Below are 20940 nucleotides of genomic sequence, written 5' to 3'. Positions count from 1 at the left end.
CTGGTGAACCATGTTACATGTGTATGTACAGTTCTACACATATGTAGTTAATTATAATGAGAACACAAAAAAGGCTCAGACGCCCACACCAAAATTATTAAAACCGATATTTTCATTGATTAGGAACTATAACAAGGCAACCAAGGGATAGGAAAAAAATTAAATGATAGATACTATTTTTAGTGTATTTTACAGCTGATATAAGAGGAAGGTTAACTTTTATTAGGTTATTTATTTCAAGCTCAGTAATTGTGATTAATTGTAACTGAACTTTAGCAATTGAGAATGTAATTGTAATTGACTTTCTGAGAATAAAAATCAATTGTAATTTACTTGTAATTCAAAAAATGCTGGTAACTGTAACTGTAATTGAATTGTATTTGAACATGGGTAATTGAAGATATAACAGTAAGTGAGAAATGTAACTGACCCCAACCCTGTATAAAAAAAAGCAAAGATAATAGTTGATTTAGTTGAGAAATAACAGCTTTAAACTTGTGTCGCACAGACCAACTTCCGCTATGACTTTAAAGATCAAACTCCTCCCTCTCGAGCTGCTCCACTGACAACTAAAGAGAAAAAGTCCCCACGCATCGGAATGGATCCACGAAAGTGAACCAAGGACCGTGTCTGTGTGTGGATCTGCTGTAGTTCAACAATCGATCACATCATTCACATAAAAGTGGATTAAAGTGATTAGAAGTCTCTGATGGATGAAGCGATACGGAGGGAAAAAAGAGGAAATCTGGTCTCTGACGCACCGCGCGTCTGACGCGTCGTTTTTAAGGCTGTAATGAGCGTTTTTTGGGACCGTGGACCATGTAGTAAGTGTTTGTGTCTGTTTGTAGTATGTTACCGAGTCCGATATGTCTAATGTGACGCCGAGTAAAAGCGTGGAATGGCTGCAGCTGGAGCTGGAGTCCGGAGGCGCTTCTGTGCTGCTGCTGGACTGTCGCGCACATGAGCTCTACGAGTCATCCCACATAGAGACGGCCATCAACCTGGCCATACCCGCTCTCATGCTCCGGAGGTTCAAGAAGGGCAACATTCCCATCCGGACCATCATCCCCAACCACGAGGACAAGGAGAAGTTTGTGAGTCGGTGCCAGAGCGACACGGTGGTCCTGTACGATGAGTCCTCCGTGGACTGGCACGACGCGTCCGTTCTGGCTTTACTTCTTCAAAAGCTGTGGGAGGACGGATGTAAAGCGTTTTATCTAGAAGGTAAATGACTTTTTCTTTTCTTTGCTTTTTTTTTTTTTTTTTTTTTACACCTGTTAAAATCATTCCTCTGCATTCTGATGAAGACATTTCTGTCCCACGCATGGATTTTACGCATTCTTGCGTAAAAGGTGTAGGAGTTTAACGTTTACATCAAATAAGAATCCATAGGAGTTTTAAAATCCTGTATTTAACCAACATATATTAGTTGTTAGTTGTGAATAGAGGATTGTCTTGTTTTTAGTGTCATCTTATTAGATTGTAAGTAAAAGTAAACCCAAAACTTTTCCAGTTAGTCTGTTGAGATTCAATTAAAATTCCAAAATGGCTGCGCCATGTTTTGCTCTAGTAGGAACACACCAGGGTTGGGGTCAATTACATTTTTCAATTACAATTCCGTTTTTCAATTAACCATTTAATTACAAATCAGTTATTACAGTGACTGACATTTTTTTTTCCAATTCCAATTTAAAATACAATTATTTTCCCTATGAACGTCAATTACAATTATTATTATTATTATTATTATTATTATTATTATTATTATTATTATTATCATCATTATCATTATTATTATTGTTAATAGTAATGCATTTGACATTATATAGTGCTTTTTCATAGACACTCAAAGTGCATTATTCTTTCACTCCACACACGGTGGTGGTAAGCTACTACGGTAGCCACAACTGCCTTGGGGCAGACTGACAGAAGCCAGGCTGCCATAGTGGACCATCGATCCCTCCAACCACCACTTACACGCCACATTCATACTAGGCAATGTGGGTAAAGTGCCTTGCCCAAGGACACAATGACTTGGATAGAGTGGGATTTCAACCCCCAACCCTTTGGTTATTGTTGGACAACCCACTCTACCACTGAGACATTGAAGTTTGCAATTACTAAAGTTCAATTACAATTAAACATAATTACTTAGCCTTTGATAAATAATCCCATAAAATAGGTGTTAGCTTTCTGTTAGCATCTCTTATTTAAACCGGATCAGTTTTGATTAATGTCTTAAATCAGCTGCAAAATACATAAAAAAATATTACCCATCATTCAATTTGTTTTTCATCTCTTGGTTACCTTGTTCGACTTCGTTATGCATGAAAATATTAGAACTAATATTTTTGGTTTGGGCGTCTGAGCATTTTTTCTGTCAGTTCCCCTCTATTTACATGAGAACTGTAACATGGTTCCATAGGTATGCGTTTGATTAAATTATAATTGTAATTGGCTTGTAAATTCTATGAAAAAAATGTCAAAGTCAATTATCTGAACTCAGCAATATATTTTTTCACTTACAATTATGAATATAATAATGTCATGATTGTGATTAATCATCAATTACGCAAATACAATCACATTTTTCAGTTACAATTACGTTTTCAATTACCCATGTTCAATTACAATTTAATTTTAATTGCAGTGACCAGCATTTTTTTTCCAACTACAATTAAATTACAATTTTTTTTACCTCAAAAAGTCAATTACATTCTGGATTACTAAAGTTAACTTACAATTAATCACAATTACTGAGCCTGGAATAATTCCTCTCGTGTTAGCTTTCTGTTAGCATCTGTTAGCATCACCTAAATCAGCTGTAAAATACACTAAACAAATATCTATCATGTAATTTATTTCCCATCTATTGGTTACCTTGTTATTTGGCTTCCTAATCAATAAAAAAATATAGGTTTTAATATTTTTGGGAATAATTTTCTGGCAGTATACCCCTTGATTTATTTATTTAATAATTTTTTTTATCAATGGTAAAATGTGTGAAAGCTTGATATGAAACATATTTTAATTATTGTTGACTACACGTGTGTAGAACTGTAATGTGATTCATGACAAATACAAAGTCATATCTAAACTCAATTACAATTTAGTTACGATTACGACAGAAACAGGTTTTTAAAATTACAATTACACCATAATTGTCATGAATTATCAATTATAATTATAATTGACCCCAACCCTGGTTCTGTCTCAGCATGCTGGACATCTTACAGGATTTAAATAAATACGGTAAACGTCATCACTGTATCCAAAGTCTCGCCAAAAACATTAAATTTGACTTTTTCTCTTCTTCTGCTTCCTTTCCAGGAGGATTCGTAAAGTTCCACACTGAGTACCCAGAGCACTGTGAGACCCTCCTGGACAGCTCCTGTCCCAGCTCCTCTCCACCAACATCGGTTCTTGGGTTTGGGAACCTCCGTATAAGCTCAGACTGCTCAGACGGGGAGTCGGACCGAGAACCGAGCAGCGCCACGGAGTCCGAGGACAGCCCGGTCCCAAGTAACCAACCAGCCTTCCCAGTCCAGATCCTTCCATACCTTTATCTGGGCTGTGCCAAAGACTCCACTAACCTGGACGTGCTGGGCCAGCACAACATCAAGTACATCTTGAACGTCACACCCAATCTGCCCAACATGTTTGAACATGACGGACACTTCAGGTACAAGCAGATACCCATTTCAGACCATTGGAGTCAGAATCTGTCCCAGTTCTTTCCAGAGGCCATTTCCTTTATAGGTGAGCACGACTCATATTTATCTCTACTTTGTCTTTTACACTAATGTGTTTGTTTGTGCCATTAATAAACTCACACTGCCTCCAAATGAAAACTTTTGTCTGAAGGTTCTCAGTCATCTGGCTAATGCTAATGCTAAGACCAGTGGTTCTCAAACTTTTTTTGGCTCAAGTACCCCCTTTATTTGATTTCTGAATAAATGTATCCCCTTTGTCTGAGTAGAGCATTTTGCTTAGAATACTATAAAAAAAAATAACTATAGAACAAAATGATGGAATGAACAAGTGATAACACACATAAGTGGAAGGAAACAGTATTTGGTGCAGTGGTTCCCAGCCTATATTGGCTCGTGACCCCATTTTGATATCAACAATTTCTGGTGACCCCAAAGACATTATTTTTAGGGGTGTCCCGATCCCATATTGATATCGGCCCCATTTTATCTGCCTGCATCTAAAATCTCCGATATAATATACTGTATATTGTTTTTTTGGATTTATTTTTTCAATATCTTCTATTTCATTTTTAAAATGTATTTTATTTAATCATAGAATATTCTTATTCTAAAATGTTAATTATATGTAATCCATTGGTTTATAATAAATGGGTCTTTTTTTTTTTTTAATAATCAAACCTTTTCTAACATTCCACACTACAAAATAAGTAATAAAAGTATGTATGATTCATGTTGGCCTTAAGTAAACATATCAAAATGATTGACAACTAGGAGGAACAATAGTCTTGATGATCCACCCGGAATTTAAAAGCCAAAAAAACATCGTCCACTATTCCTTTAACATGAGTCAGCTGTTGAATTATTTCACTTATTTTTTGAATTACACTTCACAGCATTCGTATTGTAAAGTGTAACTGAAATATCCAAATAAAAAGGACTCGCCTGGTTTGTTTCAAGTAATCGATTTTTAAGAATCAATTCATAATTGTCCATAATAAAATTGCGATTACACCCCCCCCCCGATTTGGACTAATTGAATAACCTTAAGCTAAATTTAAAGTGTTATTACATAATTCTTGCAAACTCATTTGATTTGGTTATAGATTGATTTTGGTCCATGTAGCTTCAGGCAAACATTAGCATTTCATAGCATTTAGCCGACTCATGCAGTTGAACTTCAGAGATTTATTCTATTCCTTATTTATTGTAGTTGTGTATTATTTGTAACATTACGTACAGTGATCTTTCAACCACTAGAGTTTTAGAACTTCACTAGAGCAGGGGTTCTCAACCTTGGGGTCATGACCCCATTTGGGATCACGAGACACGAGGAGGAGGTCGCCAGATGCCTTCAAGAAACTAACAACATATTCTGAACAATTTGAGCAAATTTTTTTTCTTAACTACACCAAACTTGCCATATTTTAACCCATTTTCATCACTTTATTGCCATATTTTTGCTCCTTTTAATGCATTTTTGCTACATTACTCCAATTTCTGCCACTTCTCCATCAAATTTCAATGTCTTTTCTGTACTTTTTTGACACTTAAAAACCCTTTTCCACCACTTTTCCCACCTAATATCACATATGTTGACCCACTATTATCACTTTTCACCACATTTCATGCTTATGTTTTGCCAAATTCACCACATTTACAATTTGTTATGCCCATTATTTGTCAGTTTAAACTACTGGTAATTGTTCCAATATTGACACTTTGAACCCTTTTTACCACTTTTTTTTGTCCATTTTTAGCCACTCTAATTTACAACTTTTAACCAATTTCTGTGGTTTTTAAAATCCCATTTCACTATATTTTCAACCACTTTTAACCCAATTTATTTCTGATTAAAAAGATGACTATATTCTAACAATATAAATAATAAATGTCCTGGATAACAGTGAATATTATTCAGATGAATAAAGAAATAAATGTGGTTATCACAGATTCATAAAACAATGGACCATCGTTTTGCTGACTTTAGTGGGGGCCCCTGCTTTCTGGTACTTTTATTTTGGAGGTCGTGAGCTGAAAAGATTGAGAAGTCAGCACCATGTTAATGTTGAATCTGCTGCCCTGTAACCTAATGCTTAATACTTCTTTCATACAGACCTGGGGACATACAGTAACTGTATAGATTTGCATGTTCTCCTCCCTGGTGCTATAACAATAATAATGCATTGGTTTTTATATAGCGTTTTATCATAGACACTCAAAGTGCTTTACAGAATTAAGGTATTATTCTTTCACTCCACACTTAGTGGTGGTAAGCTACTATTGTAGCCACAGCTGCCCTGGGGCAGACTGACAGAAGTGAGGCTGCTATAGTGCACCATCAGTCTCTCTGACCACCACCACCACCACTCACACACTACATTCATACTAGGCAATGTGGGTGAAGTGCCTTGCCCAAGGACACAGTGACATACCACTGGGGTGACTGTCCCCCACCCGCACTGTTTACCTCCACATCAGTGCACACATGCTAGCGCTAACCACCACATTTCTACCATCCAGTGTAATTTTGTAGTTCAATACTACTGTGCCCTCCCTTTTATCCCAGAGGTGGACAACTTTTATCAGAGCGGGGGCCACAGAAATGTGTTTGTTTGATCAAAGGGCCACATTATGTACATTCACGTCAGCATTCAGAATAATGACCAATCTGAGCATCAACACAGGAGTAATTCTGTGTGTTTTTCTGTCATTTTGTGTTTATTATGTGCATTTCTGTTGAACTTTTATGTATTTTTCTTTGGAGTCATCTTTCTTTTGGAGTCATGTTTGAAACTGTGGCTTTGCAGAGTCATTTTTTGGTGTTTTTCTTGTCTTTTTGTGTACTTTTGTTGTCATTTTGCGTTATTTGGAGTTTTGTGTGTTTCTGTTGTCGTTTTGTCAATTTCTGTAGTAGTTGTGTGTGTTTCTGGAGTATTTTTTGTTGTGTTGTAATTCATAAGTATAATTTAGTGTATTCTTGCTGTTGTTTTGTGTATTTTAATATCATTTTGTGCGTTGATTTTGGGGGCCGCATACAATTAGACCTGGGCCGCCAGTTGACTACGTGTGTTTCACCACTGAGTTCAGCTTTTCCTCCACTTCTGCTTTTCATTGGGTGTTTTCATCACAGTGAGTGCATGTGAAACCTCAGCTCTGTTCCTGTCTGTTCAGTGGCTGCTCTGTTGTGTGTCATGAACTTTATCTAAAGAGGTTTTCGACTCAGAATGAGGAAGGAACAGTTATTTCCTCTATCAGGATGTGTCTTAAAAAGCAGGCTCAAAGGAAATGCGTTGCCTCGTCTGTCTTGTTGTTGATTAAAGTCACTTTGCCAACGGAGAACTGAGCCGTGACACGGTTCACACTATTAGTTTATGCTTATTTGTGTAAATCAGTGGTTCTCAAACTTTTTTGGCTCAAGTTCCCCTTCTCTCTAACGTTTAAATCCAGAATTTTGTGAAAAAATAACTCTAGATCATAATTATGAAATGAATGAGTGAAACATTTTAAAGAATCTCATTTTGTAAACAGGTGGAATGAAACAGTATTTAGATTTATTTCTATCGTTTTTATCATTTATCATTTCCTGCATGGTGTGGAACCAAGACTGGTTCTTGTATTTTCAGTTCATGTTCTAATCAAAATCTTATCTATCATCATGTTGTTGTTGTTTGACTGTTCTTTTTATTATTCAGTGTATGTCTCTTATTTTGTGTGTTTTTGGTGTCTAGTGGTTTGTTTGTATGTTTCTTTGTTATCTGTGTGTATTTTATAGTGATCTTGTGTATTGTTGTCGTTTTGTGTTTCTGGTAACAGTATTTTTCTTAGTCTTTTTGGTGTCATTTTGTGTATTTTGTTGTCTGTTCTTTTTATTATTCAGTATATTTTAATTTTCTCTCTTTCTTTCTCTCATGTATTGGGCAAAATGTTGCTTATTTGGATGAAAAGTGGGCAAAAAATGGTTAAACAACTAGCAAAAATGAAGAAAAAAGGAGATTTATTGGCAAAAGGAAGCTCAAATCTGGAAAAACAAAAAAAAGCATAAAATTTGCAAAATGGCCAAAGAAAAATCTAAAAAGGGGTTAAAAAGTTTCTCCCTTTTAAGGTTTTCTGGGGGAATAATAATTAAAATTAAGACAAAGAGCCACATGTTGAGTATCACTGACTTAAATTAATTTAATAAACTAAATTGGGAGGCGATGGTTGGCCTACCCTTGGAACACCCTCACTTTTAAAATCACTGCTGGGTACACGTACCCCATTTAAGAAACACTGGTGTAAGTGTTGAATAGAAGTTTGTCTTGGCCATGAACTCTTTTTTATTTCTTCCTCCCCACAGACGAGGCGCGGTCCAAACAATGCGGCATCCTGGTGCACTGCCTGGCCGGCATCAGCCGCTCCGTCACCGTCACCGTCGCCTACCTCATGCAAAGACTCAACCTCTCCCTGAACGACGCTTACGACTTCGTCAAGAGGAAGAAGTCCAACATTTCACCCAACTTTAACTTCATGGGTCAGCTGTTGGACTTTGAGAGGACGCTGGGGCTGAACAGTCCCTGTGCGAACCGCACCACTAGCAGCGAGGAGCAGCTCTTCTTCACCACGCCCACCAATAACAACGTCTTTCAGCTGGACACGCTGGAGTCCACGTGAAGAGTCGGGATCAGGGGGTGACTTTTTCTCACATTTCCTGTGGCGTCTCTGGGGGTTTTCCGATGCCCAACTCGCCGACTGGTTACAAGTCGTCTGATTGGAAAGGAAAACAACTCCAATGCGAGGAAATCACGCTCACGTTGCCTTAAAATCTACCAGAAATGATGGATTCTTCCCTTCACCATACATTGCATTAATGAGTGGTCATGTATAGCCAGTTATAGGAAACATTTAATTACTTTTCTAATAAACTTTAGGTTTTCGTTGACTGTTAACCACCAGCTGTAAAATGTTTGTTTTTATTTGTTTGTTTTTTATCTCTGAAAATTGCCTTGACGGTCTGAAACGAGTCGATGGTGTGCAGAATGTTTCCTGGGGACCAAGATGAGGTTTTTTAAATAAAACTGAGGGAAAACATTTTTTTTTTTTTTTCTTTTGTGACTTTACAAAGAACATCTCCAATAGGGCTGGCCAATTTATCGATACTCAAGATACATAGAATTTTCTATTTTGACAATATCTAAAGTTACAGCGGTGTAAAGAGTAAATAGTAGTGTTGTTTGTTGATTAAAACTATAACTCATACATGAAATACTCAAGTACAAGTAAAAAGTAACTCAATTAAATAGTATATTTATGAACTCTAAAACGGAGAAAATAACCGTCATTTAATGCTGTTTTGACACCGTGCGTTACGTTTAATCTGATCCGTCGGTTATGATGTGATGCATTTGGTTGTTGTTTGATCATTTCTTTTTTTTTTTTTTTGTAGTTTCACAATGTCCGTTGATAGTTTTAAAACCAAAAAATAATAATTTACTTAGTCACGGTCGGGTGTAGAAATGTAACAAATGACTTCTTTTAAAGCGTAGTTAAGTTCAGGTAAAATGACTGATTTAGAAATATATGAACTCCAAAAAAGTACCTAAAAAAGCAACTCAATTACAGTAGCGTGACGAGAACATAGTTCACTCCTCAGAACTGTAATCAACAAAATGATTAAACAACACAATGGACACAATAAAATTCATAGGAAAAAGGGACAAACATTTTTATACATGAATAAACTAAACACCATCAATAGAAAGCTTTCATTCAAACAGTCTGAGCAGGAGAAAAAGGTCGTCCTTTATAACATCAGCTACTGATTATCACCAGGTGAGTTTCACAGCCATAGAAGCCCTAATCTCCACTAATATTTCATAAATATTAAATACTGTTTAAGAACACCACTGATAGTTCTGTATCTGTTATTCTTATCAACATTTAAATGTACTCCTCCTCTAAAGCAGTGGTTCTCAATCTTGGTGTCAAGAAACTAGGAATATTTTCTTAACAATTTGAGCCCATTTTTGCGTGTTTTTTTTTTACGCTTTTTTCTGCCACTACACCAAACTTGATACATTTCAACCTATTTTGATCATTTTATTCTATTTGCTACATTTCTCCCATTTCTGCCACTTCTCCATCAAATTTCAATGCATTTTCTGTACATTTTTCCACTTTCCAGACATTTGTAGTGTTTATAAACCATTTCCACTACTTTTCCCACCTAATGTTGCATATGTTGACCCATTATTGTCACTTTAACTAGGGATGTCCCGATATTTCACTTTCGATACAATACCGATCTTGCAGCCTTGAGTATTGGTAGATATCAATGCGATACGATATCAGCACGAATCCTACATACTTTTATTACTTATTTTGTAGTGTGGAATGTTAGAAAAGGCTTGATCAAGTGATGTTACTCAAACAGATGGTTGGAACAACAACAACTTGTCGAAGTGCTTATATTGGAGATTTTAGATGCAGTCCGATAAAATTTGATATTCATTTTCTGGCTGATATCGGATCAATATCAGATATCAATATCTGATTGGGACACCCCTACTTTTAACCTCTTTTCACCATATTTCTTGCTTGTTTTGGCCAATTTAACCACATTCACCATTTGTCATGCCCAATATTTGCTAGTTTAAACTAATTTTTCCTGCTTTTTTCTGCCACTTTTAAGCCAATATTGACACTTTAGACCCTTTTTTGCCACTTTTTTTGTACATTTGTGGCCACTCTGATTTGCAATTTTTAACCAATTTCTGTGGTTTTTAAAATCTTATTTCACCATATTTTTTGGCCACTTTTAACCCATTTTATTACTGATTAAAACAAGGATTTACATCTTTAAGATGACTATATACTATGGCCCAAATAATAATAAACTTCCTGGATAACAGTGGATATTATTCAGATAAATAAATAAATGTGGTTATAACGTATTCATAGAACAATGAATCATCATTTTACTGACTTTATGGATGGAACCCAAAAATCTTTCCCCTTTATTCCCCCTTATAGATGACTGTCTACACATGACTGTTCTTCAATGTCCATGTCTGTGTTCAACCACCTTCAGGTACAGTGAGGGTCCCCAGTCTCTGGCATCTTTACTTTGGGGGTCCGGAAAGTTTGAGAACAACTTCTTTAAAGTGGGTCAGTTTTTTTTTTTTTTTTACATTTGTATGCCGTTACCAAGGATGCCATTTGTATCTTTGGTTGATGCAGCTCGTCCTCATTTAAATGCCTTGCTTGTACTTTTAACGCAAGACAGAAACTATTTACCAGTCGCCTTAATGTGGTAAAAAAAAAAAAAAAAGTAGTCGTCACAGCATAAAAGAGCGGATGTCCATCTAATGATCATCTCCTCCATTGTTTCTGCTGCTAACGTTAGTGGAAACATGTGAATCCCCTTTTTCTATCACCAGCCTACAAACAAAGTGAATTGAATATATGAGAGGAAATGACTATGACTAATGTGTTCTTCTTACCTCACTGAGCCACATTTTCAGGGATTTTTAACACAAGGCATGTGTAACTCATCACGGCCTCTTAAAGTTTGCCCCCAGGGCCGTTTTGTTTTATAGGATGTTTATAAAGACGTTTTGAATCGTAACGTGGGACATTCTTGGAAAAACCATGAAGGAATATATAAAAGTGACACTTTTCGAACCCTGATGTACAGTTTACATTCAACCAAGCATTTAAAATGTTGTGTAAAAGTCTGTACAGCAAATACATGCTATATTTTTACTGAAACATCCTGTGTCGTGTCCCTTTAAAGCACAGGTGGGCAACTTTTATCAGAGCGGGGGCCACAAAAATGTGTTTTGTTTGATGGAAGGGCCACATTATGTACATTCATGTCAGCATTCAGAATAAAGACCAATCTGAGCATTAGGAAACAGGAAAGAACACAGGCTTTTAGAGTAATTTGTGTGTTTCTGTCATTCTGTGTATGTTTGTTTATTAGGTGCATTTCTTTTGTCCTTTTGTGTATTTTTCCTGTAAAATGTATGTCTTTTGGTGTGATATTGGTTATTTGTGTTGTCATTTTGCATTTTTTTAAGTCTTTTTATGCATTTTTTTTTTTTGTTCATTTGTTTGTTAGTAGTACTGGGTGTTTGCAGTCATTTAAAAAAAAAAAAATTCTAGTCTTTTTGTGTACTTTTGTTGTCATTTTATGTAATTTTGTATCTTTTTTAGTCATTTTGTGTCATTTGGAGTCTTTTTTGTAATACTTTTTTGGTGTTTTTTTTAAATGTAATTTTTTAGTTTATTTTAGTGTCTTCTTGCTGTTTTTTGTGTGTGTATTTCAATATCATTTTGTGCCTTTACTTTGGGATGACTACGTCTGGTTGAGACATTGCAGAAGTGAGAGTGAAACAGAACAGTGTGAGTTAGTGTAGCAGTTGCTGTGTGTCGTCTACACCCTTTAGGGCTGTAGGTGTTGTCAGATGTCTGTTGTCTGTCCACTGTCTGATGCCAGGCTTCCTGTTTCCCACCAGCGTTTTTGACACAGAGACAAGTGACAGAGCCAGATCTGTCAGTGCCACAGTACAGGCACACCCACCACCAGTCAGTCAGTCATACTATCTTTGAGGAAGAGACAGATGACACAGCACGTTTCCTCTAAGACGTGCAGGACGTCTGATAGCTCTCGGCCACTGTTGCATTTTATTATCACTGGTACACAAAAGTTTCTTGAAGAGAGTATCCTAGGCTAAATGATAACTTTAGGTCACATCTCCAAATGGATAGAGTCAGGAGTGGACTGAGAGAATTATTCCACTTTGGCATTTTCTGTTCAGACCAGCATTATCAACGATATTCCCCCAGAAAACCTAAAAAGGGGGAACTTTATCACTTTTTATTTCCTTTGGCCATTTTGCAACTTTTTTTGTCCTATTTTTGCCCCTTTTCTGAAAGTTCTGACACTTTTTTCAGACTTTTGCTACCTTTTGCCAATAAATGACTTTTTTCCCAAATTTTTTTTTGCCAATTTTTGTTAATTCTTTTCATCACTTGTTAAATTTTTGTCTTCTTTATTTTTTGGGGCCACTTTCCATTAAAATAAGCAAACTTTTACCCAATAAATACCACTTGTTTCCTTTTCCCCTGTATTTTGCCACTTTGTTTCATATTTTTTGCCCTTTTTCAATATATTTTGCCCATTTAACCTCCCCTTTGCCATTACATGCCACCTGCTTCCTCTTTATTTGCCCATTTTTGGCCACTCTTGACTGCTTTTGGCCTATTTTAGTCACTTTACACTCTTTTGCCACTTTTGGACCATTTTGGCCACCTGTTACCATGTCTGCCTCCACTCGCTCATCCAAAACAAATGTGGCGGATTGGCCCACTTTGGGTTAATGGCCCACCAGGACGATGCCCGGTATGCCAGATGTCCAGTCCACCCCTGGATAAAGTAGACTTGACTTGATTTTAAGACTTATCTGAATTCTAAGATTTTCTCAGGAAATAGACAAAGCCAGAGTTTTCTTGTTACACACACACACACACACACACAATATCCAACTTAGCTGTCGTCACATCACTTGCCTCAAGGCTGTAAATCAATACACAAAGTGTATTCTCTGAAATATCCAGAGAAAAAAAACTTAATCTCTATTCCAGGTTAGGGAAAAGTTAAAAATGATACTGTTCCTATTACATTTGAGTTGTTTTCTGTCAGATTTACGTTTCAGCTTTTCCCCTTTACAACCTTATTGCCTGTTAGATTTATTAAAACTTCCTGAACGCAGTGGATTTCCTCTGTAGAATTAATTATCCAGTGATTGAAAACCTAGTATCTCCATAAAAGTCATTCAGACAGAAAGAGGTCAGAGGGTAATTATCTGTAGCTGATCTACACAGCAGCTCAGCTCTAATATCTGCCATTCTGTGTGATTTTAAAGACTTAAACAGTGCTATACGCTGTTCCCACTGAGCATATTCAGTGGTGTAGCGTAGAACTACAAACCCTCCTCAGGACGGTCTGTCACTACATGTACAGACTTGCTTGGCAACACCTTGAAGTTGTGATAATCAAAGCTGATGAATGATGGGTTTCCCAGCATGACTGAACCTGGCAGACCACATACCTGCAGAGTAAAGCCCTATGATTAAGGTCTGAAAAGACACCCACATTAAGGCAAAGGCAATTGGTACCTGCAGAGCAGAAAAGACAGGAGTGGAGAGTGTTGGGATGACTGGGTGAGAACAATTGATCATATATTATTGGCACAGCCTATCTACAGAAATTACAAGTGTTTTTAAGTGGGATTCCTGTACAGCTTTCTTTCAGCCAATGGGAACCAAATATAACCAAAAAGAGTCTTGACTTCTCTGATTGTAAATCATTTAGGATTCCAGTGCCACCCTTAAAGCTCCTGGCCAATTGGCAGCCGTAGATCTTCTTATGTTACCAAGTCGCTCATCAGGAAAAGAAGAAGTGACTCGTGGAGAAACAAAACAAAACAAAAAACCTGCCTTTAATGTGGAACAACCTCGTATCCATGTACAGTAGACAACTGGCGGCCCCAAAAACAAAATTGTAAGTCATAAGGTGGGAACCAAGTACGAAGCCCAACATAACACAAAACTCCAGAAATGCAGTAAACGACAGCAAAATGCACAAAAAGTCAACCAAAGTACACAAAAAGATAAGACACACTAAACCACCACTTATACACAAAATGGCTACAAAAACTACAACATATACAAAAGGACTTCTAAAACACACAAAATGACAGAATACAACAACAATAACAAAAAATATATAAAAAAAAACACAATGACTTGAAAAACACAAAAAGGCAACAAAAATCTGACATTGATGAGAAAATAGACAAAATTAATTCAAAATCATCGTGCACAATGTCTAAAAACTCAAAAAACACCCACACAAAAGGACGACAAAGACAAAACCCTTTGTTCTTTCCTGTATTAATGCTCAGATTGGTCATTATTCTAAATGCTAAAATAAATAATGTGGCCCTCGGATCAGTCAACCATATTTTTGTGAGCCCCGCACTGATAGAAGTTGCCCATGTACAGGAAAAATGACACATTTATGCAATGTTTCATCTTCCTCTTTTTGCCACCAGAGTCAGTTTTTTGTAACAAATATGAAGCTTGTTTTTTTTTTTTTTTTTTGTCCTGTTGTGATGACAAATGAAAGGAAGCAGAGGTTAATGTTGAGCCGACTCAGCGATCTTTGCTGAGGAAGCGGATGTGCGCAAAAAAAAAAACTGAGCTGATTTCAGCTCTTGGCGAGGGAGGGTGAAGCAGCGTGAGAATGTGTTTAGAAGCCTGTTCGTGTGTGTGTGTTCGTCTTCTGGAGGCTGGGCAGAGCTGCTTCATTCACACCTGCTGTGGTTATGGCAGCATTCGTAGCATGCTAAGCTACATGACTGACATTCATTTCACAGCTGCTTCCGCCACACACAACACAAATCCACACCCTCTTAATAAAAATGTGTCAATCATTCCGAGAATAAACATGTCAAAAGTATTCATTTTAACAGCTTCAGTCTTACTGAATGGACTGGTTTGAAATGTTTGGCTATCCAACTGTAAAAGTCGACGTCATCAGAATTGAATAACTGCCATCTTTACGGCAGGGATTTCTACTCCCTCAGGTCTCACTTTGTTTGTGTACAGCAGATGATCAGGGCCACGGAGAATAATCCTAATCTCACCATTTGGCCGGACACTGATGCTGACATCAAGGCACGGAGCGAGGGATGACATCATGGCTCTTGTTTTAGCCTCAGAAAACAAAGCTGTGCTGTATGAAGGCAGTGAGCTGGCACTGTGTTAAAGCTGGCATTAGACAAAAGGAACTCCTGCTGGCATTGATCAGTAAAAGTACCTAAGACATCAAAATACATTGTTTTTATGCAGTAGGCAGAGTGCACTATAGCAGCTTGTCATGTCTTTTTTTTTTTAGTGACAAGCATAATGTCATATTTCACACATTAGGAAGATTCAGAGTTGTAAAGAGTACGGATACATATATCCTACACAAGTAGAAGTATCGTTGATGTTTTGAAGATGTACAAACAAAGTAAAAAGTAGTTCAATTAAATAGTACTGAAGTTATTAGTTACTTTAAACCCCCCATGTTGAATTTTGGTAATAAATCTTGCCACGTTGTTTCTTCCCACTGTAACTAAATGGTTTTTTTTTTTATTATTATGAATTTTATATTTTGATAAGCGCATTGAGATGACTTATATAGTGTGCTGAGTAGTATTATTAAAACTGATTTTGTTTTCCACAAAGGCATCTGTATAAAAATAAAATATTTTTTGACTAAAATATGCTTTGTCATCATGGGTTACATATAGAGCTCTTCTGGCAATGCTCTGAGAAAATAACCGGCATTTAATGCCGTTTTGGCGGCATACATTATGTTTAATCTGATTGGTCGGCTATGATGTGATGCATTTGATTGTGAAACTACAAAAAATAAAACGACAGACGACAATGTCCGCTGATCATTTTACAACAATTTATTCAATAATGGTTGGGTACAGAAATGTAACGATATGCTTTACTTTTAAAACGTACTTAAGTTCAAGTAAAATTACTGACTCAATTACAGTAACGTGAGAACTTGTAATCCATCACTTTCACCTTTGTCATTATGGTTAAGGTTATGGTGATAACCTCAATAAAATGCATTGCTATGCCGTTCCCAACAGGAAGCGTTAAAAAATGTGTCACGAACCATTCATCACAAATAAATAGAGTCCCATAGCACGTAAAATGAGGAAATTGTGTTGCCACGCATGTAAAACTCATTAAAGTCCATTTTGTGTCAATGTCATAAACTTCTTGAAACTGGACAGGATGTTAGTCTGTTGCACACAAACACACTTAGTTACTGCTTTGTGCAAAATGAGAAAACCCACACAAAACACAGATAAACTTGCAAACTCCAAACAAAAAAAGTCAAAGGTGTCCCCCAATGGGTGTTGAAGCCAGTTCCAATGCAGCTCCAACACCAACCCCTGAACAGTAAGAGGACTTTGGGAACCCACAGGATACGCCATGGCCTCAAAGCAAAGCATCAGTCCTCCCCGACAGACATGTGGGTTCCTCCAATCACGAAGAGCAATGGGAGTTTTTGGCGGATGCAATACTGGGTCATGTGTAAAACCGTGCCACATGGAGTCCCAGTGGCAGTGCCAGGCAGCCATCTGTTAATACCAGAAGTCTCCCATTTCAAGGCCAACTTCACCATCCGCTGATGTACAGCAGTCTGTGCTCGCCACACGCTGGCTGGAACAAAGTGATGTTTGTTTGCAGTTTAATCTGCATCAAGTGGGGGGGGGGGGGACACCATTTATTTACATTAGTCCACATTTATCTATTAGGTGTTTGTGTTTAGGAACCTCAGAGATGCTCACAGTGGGAGGGTCTGGTACACCATTCACACAAGGCCACATGTTGCTCACAGTTTTTGTGTTTAGGACGTGTTTCCCTGTCAGACCTGATGACATGAAGAGGTCAGAGAATAGACCAAGGACATGAAGTACCACCTGTGGACAAAGTTAACAGGATTCCACATACAAGAAAAACAAAAAAAAAACTGCTAAATTCATTTTTTTAAGCAATAATCATCTTAAATAACTTACGCTCATTGTAATAACCAAAGTCCACGGGTTTCTCTAACACGTGTCCAAGCCAAGGCTCGGGGGTCAAATCCGCCATTTAGATCATCCTATTCTGCCCACAGGAGACAGTAACAATTACAGAGAAAACATAGATTATTGTTTAAATGACCAAATAATCCAGTTGTAAATCTCAAATTGACCAGTTTAATTAAATTGTACAATATTTACAGGCGCTTACAGTTTTCCTTTTTTTTAATTTCACATCAATGCAGTCATTTTTAATTGCAAACTGATGGAAGAACGGCCAATTTTTTCACAAATCTTGCACTTCATCACTAAAAATTCCACAAAATTTCTTTAAATTACTCACAAATTGGTTACAAAATCAAGAATTTTTGAAGTGAAGATCCATCAGGGACTGATATTAAAAACTAGGGCACAATGATGTTAAAATTGTTCTTTTTCCCCCGCCTAAAATCTGCGGCCCACTTGAAATTAAATTTGTCCATATTTGGCCCCTGAACTAAAATGAGTTTGACGTCCCTGCTCTAACACATCAAGGTAAATATTGTATCTTCTTTCTTCAATACCTCATCTTTCAGTTCCACTTTTCTCCTGGCTTTGTTTTTAGGGCTGAATAGACAGCTGTTTACATGCTGCACTCCAAAGCCCAAAGGGCCTGTAGGAGCATCCGATTTCACTGAGGGGGAAGGAAGGAGCAACTGTAATTCATCAAAAACACAACACAGAAAAGCAAGCACTCCATTTGTAATGTTACCTCTAAAATGTCAGGCTTTAACAGTCCATAAACGTTTTCTGTGATAGAAATAGATTTTTCATATTGTGAAGATATATAGCCAGATGTTGACAAAATCTGTGTGCATCTCTATCAATTGCACTCCCACTATATTTTAATTTCCCCCCACATTCATTTGTATAACCAGTGTCTAAATATACCGCGTTTGTAAATTTCCCGACCAGTGGGCATTATTGGCAGATTTAAAAAAGAACTTATGAACTGTGGATGTAAAAAAGCATGCACGGCTACAAATCTCCCTTTTAGAATTTTGGTAAAAATAGATAAAACCATCCAGTGACATATTAACACAAAACAATTGCTGTTATTCATTGGAATGAATGAACAGTTATTGTGGAATTTGAGAATTCGTGTAGCCTCGCTGTTGTAAGGCCCATTATGACCAACAGTGCCTCAGTGTTCTCAGCACCAGAAGTAGGATGGAGCGTCACGACACAATATTCTTTCTGTTCCACAGTCCGTCCCCTCTCTTTGTTTACACAACTCTACTTCCTTATTGTGAATTCTTGAACTTCACAACACTTAAATGCTATAATCTAATATCTACAGTTAAAGTAGAAGCTGAACATTTATTTTAAACTCATTGTGCTTTAAACTTTACGGTGCTCTGACTAAAATGGTCAGTAAAGCTTCAGAACCATGTTAAAAACCGGAAAACGTACACAAAAATAAACAAGGGGGCGGAAATAAATTACTTATTGACCTTCATTGCTTGACATTGGAAAACACCGGAACATGTGATGTTAGAAAGACCAAATGTAATCTTCTAATCCATAAAAAAAAAAAAAAAAAAAAACATGTTAACACCTTCGCAAAAATCTTAGTGACCTCCACTAAGGAGGTTATATTTTCACCAGCGTTTATTTTTCTGTGAGCAGAATTACGTCAAAAGCGCTAAACGGATTTTGACCATAATTTTGACCAAAGATAGACCTTACGCCATGGATGATTCCGTTACATTTTGAGAGAAAACCAGACCAATATATTGTCTGCACATGCTGTCAAAGGTCAACACTACAAGAAGTGCAATCATTATGAGACAGCAATGCATGTTTTGTTATTGCAATGAAATAAATTAATTTATTTTATTGCTTAATTGTGACCATCACCAGCCCTCCCTAAGGAAGGGTAAGAAATATTTTATCATAGGGAGGATATAAAAAGGGAGAGCAGTGTTATATATATATAGATAGATTCTGGATCTGCTTTAGAAATAAAGAAAATAAATCATCTTTGGTGGAATTTAAAAAGTTCTTATCTTAGTTCGTAATAGACCGATATTTCTAAAATTTGACTTTATGTCAAGTTGGTTTCTCTATGACCCCAACAAGTTTAATCCAGATTGATCATCAAAAAAAATTTTAAAAATATGGTTGCCTATACAATCGGACCAACTGGTTAATAACTGGGATATAAATTTCTTCCAACTCTTCAAAGTGTGAACGTTGATGGTACCATGATCAGGATCACTGATCCAGATAACTGAATATCTGGCAATGGCCACGTTTACATGAGAGCTTTAGAGTTAAATCCTCTTTAAACTGACCACGTAAACACTTCATTCCTAATGCTAATTTAATTTCGAATTAAGTGGCTGGTTTATTCAGATTTTAATTCTGAATGAGTTAATTCCTCTTTCTTGTAAACACTTAACTTGCCTAATTCTGCTTTGAGTTATTTTTGGTCGTTCTGCGCTTGTGCGACTTGCGGCGGTGATTTATTAAACACACACGGACCTCGGTAAACGGAATAGGCTTCACCGGACGGCTGGCACAAGGACCCGGAGGTGGAGTAAATGTGTCTCCGTACTGCACGTACAGGCTGTAATATCATTAAGTTAATAATTTTATCAGTTGTTATGGTTACTATATTTACCATGGAGCAACTACTTATTCCTGGTGATTGTTTTCCTGAGTTTTACTGGGCTTTTTACCGGTGATTAGCTCCTCTCTCTCTTCCGCTCCGCGGTCCAAACTGAAACCGTATGTTGTTGTCGAGCTGTTGCTTCAAAATTACAATTAAAATAAAAGTGAAAACAGTTCTCATGTGAGGTCTTTTGTGTTATTGCAGACGAAAAAAAGTTTGTGTTTTTCCTGATAGACGTGATACGTCATGTTCGCCCTCGTCCAATCAGAGCCTTCCCAACTCCCAGACCTAAAGCAGATTTAACTAAAGCCGAATAAACCGGTTTTCCATGTAAACCTCAATTCGGGATTCACCACATCCATGTAAACGCAAAGCAGAACACTTTAATTCCAAAAGATTTCAGTCGTAATAACTAATTTCGAAGTAAAATACATGTAACCGTGGCCATGTTCGCGCTCTCAGTGCTCTTTTGTTGAAATTGCGCTTTTAAGCTCAAACTTGACACTTGTGACCTAAATCCTTTCAAAATCTTTGGTTTAACCGTGTGGTTGAATGATGTTTAGCACATGCATGTGTTTTGATTTGCCAAGGGCTCTGAAGAGTTTGCTGAACTATGGACTTGCACACGCTAAAAAGAGAGAACGTAATGGACTAAAAAGACAACTAACCACTTCCGAATGTTTGAAAAGAAGGTGCACACGGTATGTGAATGTATTTTATTGTATGTGGATGTTTTAAGTTGGTGTTATAAGGTATTGTATTGTTTTCTGCTTTACGTTTTCACGGTGGGAAACCAAATTATTTTGGAGCGTGGATTTTTTTTTTCTTTCAAAAAAAAAAAAAAAAAAAAAAACTTTGAGAGCACTTACACAAGCTTTTGTTCTGAAGTTCAATGTTTGGAACTGTTGTGTAGGAAAGGACGATGAATTAA

General features: G+C 37.0%; 1 protein-coding gene across 1 annotated transcript; it reads left to right on the top strand.

Annotated features, from left to right (window-relative positions):
* The first annotated feature begins 557 nt into the window (after window positions 1–557).
* LOC114467560 (dual specificity protein phosphatase 7-like) lies at window positions 558–8782 on the top strand. The gene is made up of 3 exons (XM_028453958.1): window positions 558–1224; window positions 3331–3759; window positions 8050–8782. Exons 1-3 carry the CDS (start codon window positions 867–869, stop codon window positions 8361–8363), a joined length of 1101 nt encoding a protein of 366 aa, XP_028309759.1. The 5' UTR covers window positions 558–866; the 3' UTR covers window positions 8364–8782.
* The last annotated feature ends 12158 nt before the right edge of the window (window positions 8783–20940 follow it).

Source organism: Gouania willdenowi, chromosome 7, assembly GCF_900634775.1.
Source record: "Gouania willdenowi chromosome 7, fGouWil2.1, whole genome shotgun sequence".
NCBI classification, from domain to species: Eukaryota; Metazoa; Chordata; class Actinopteri; order Blenniiformes; family Gobiesocidae; genus Gouania; species Gouania willdenowi.
The sequence above is the reverse complement of the archived record's forward strand: the minus strand, read 5'-3'. Positions and strand labels throughout refer to the sequence as shown.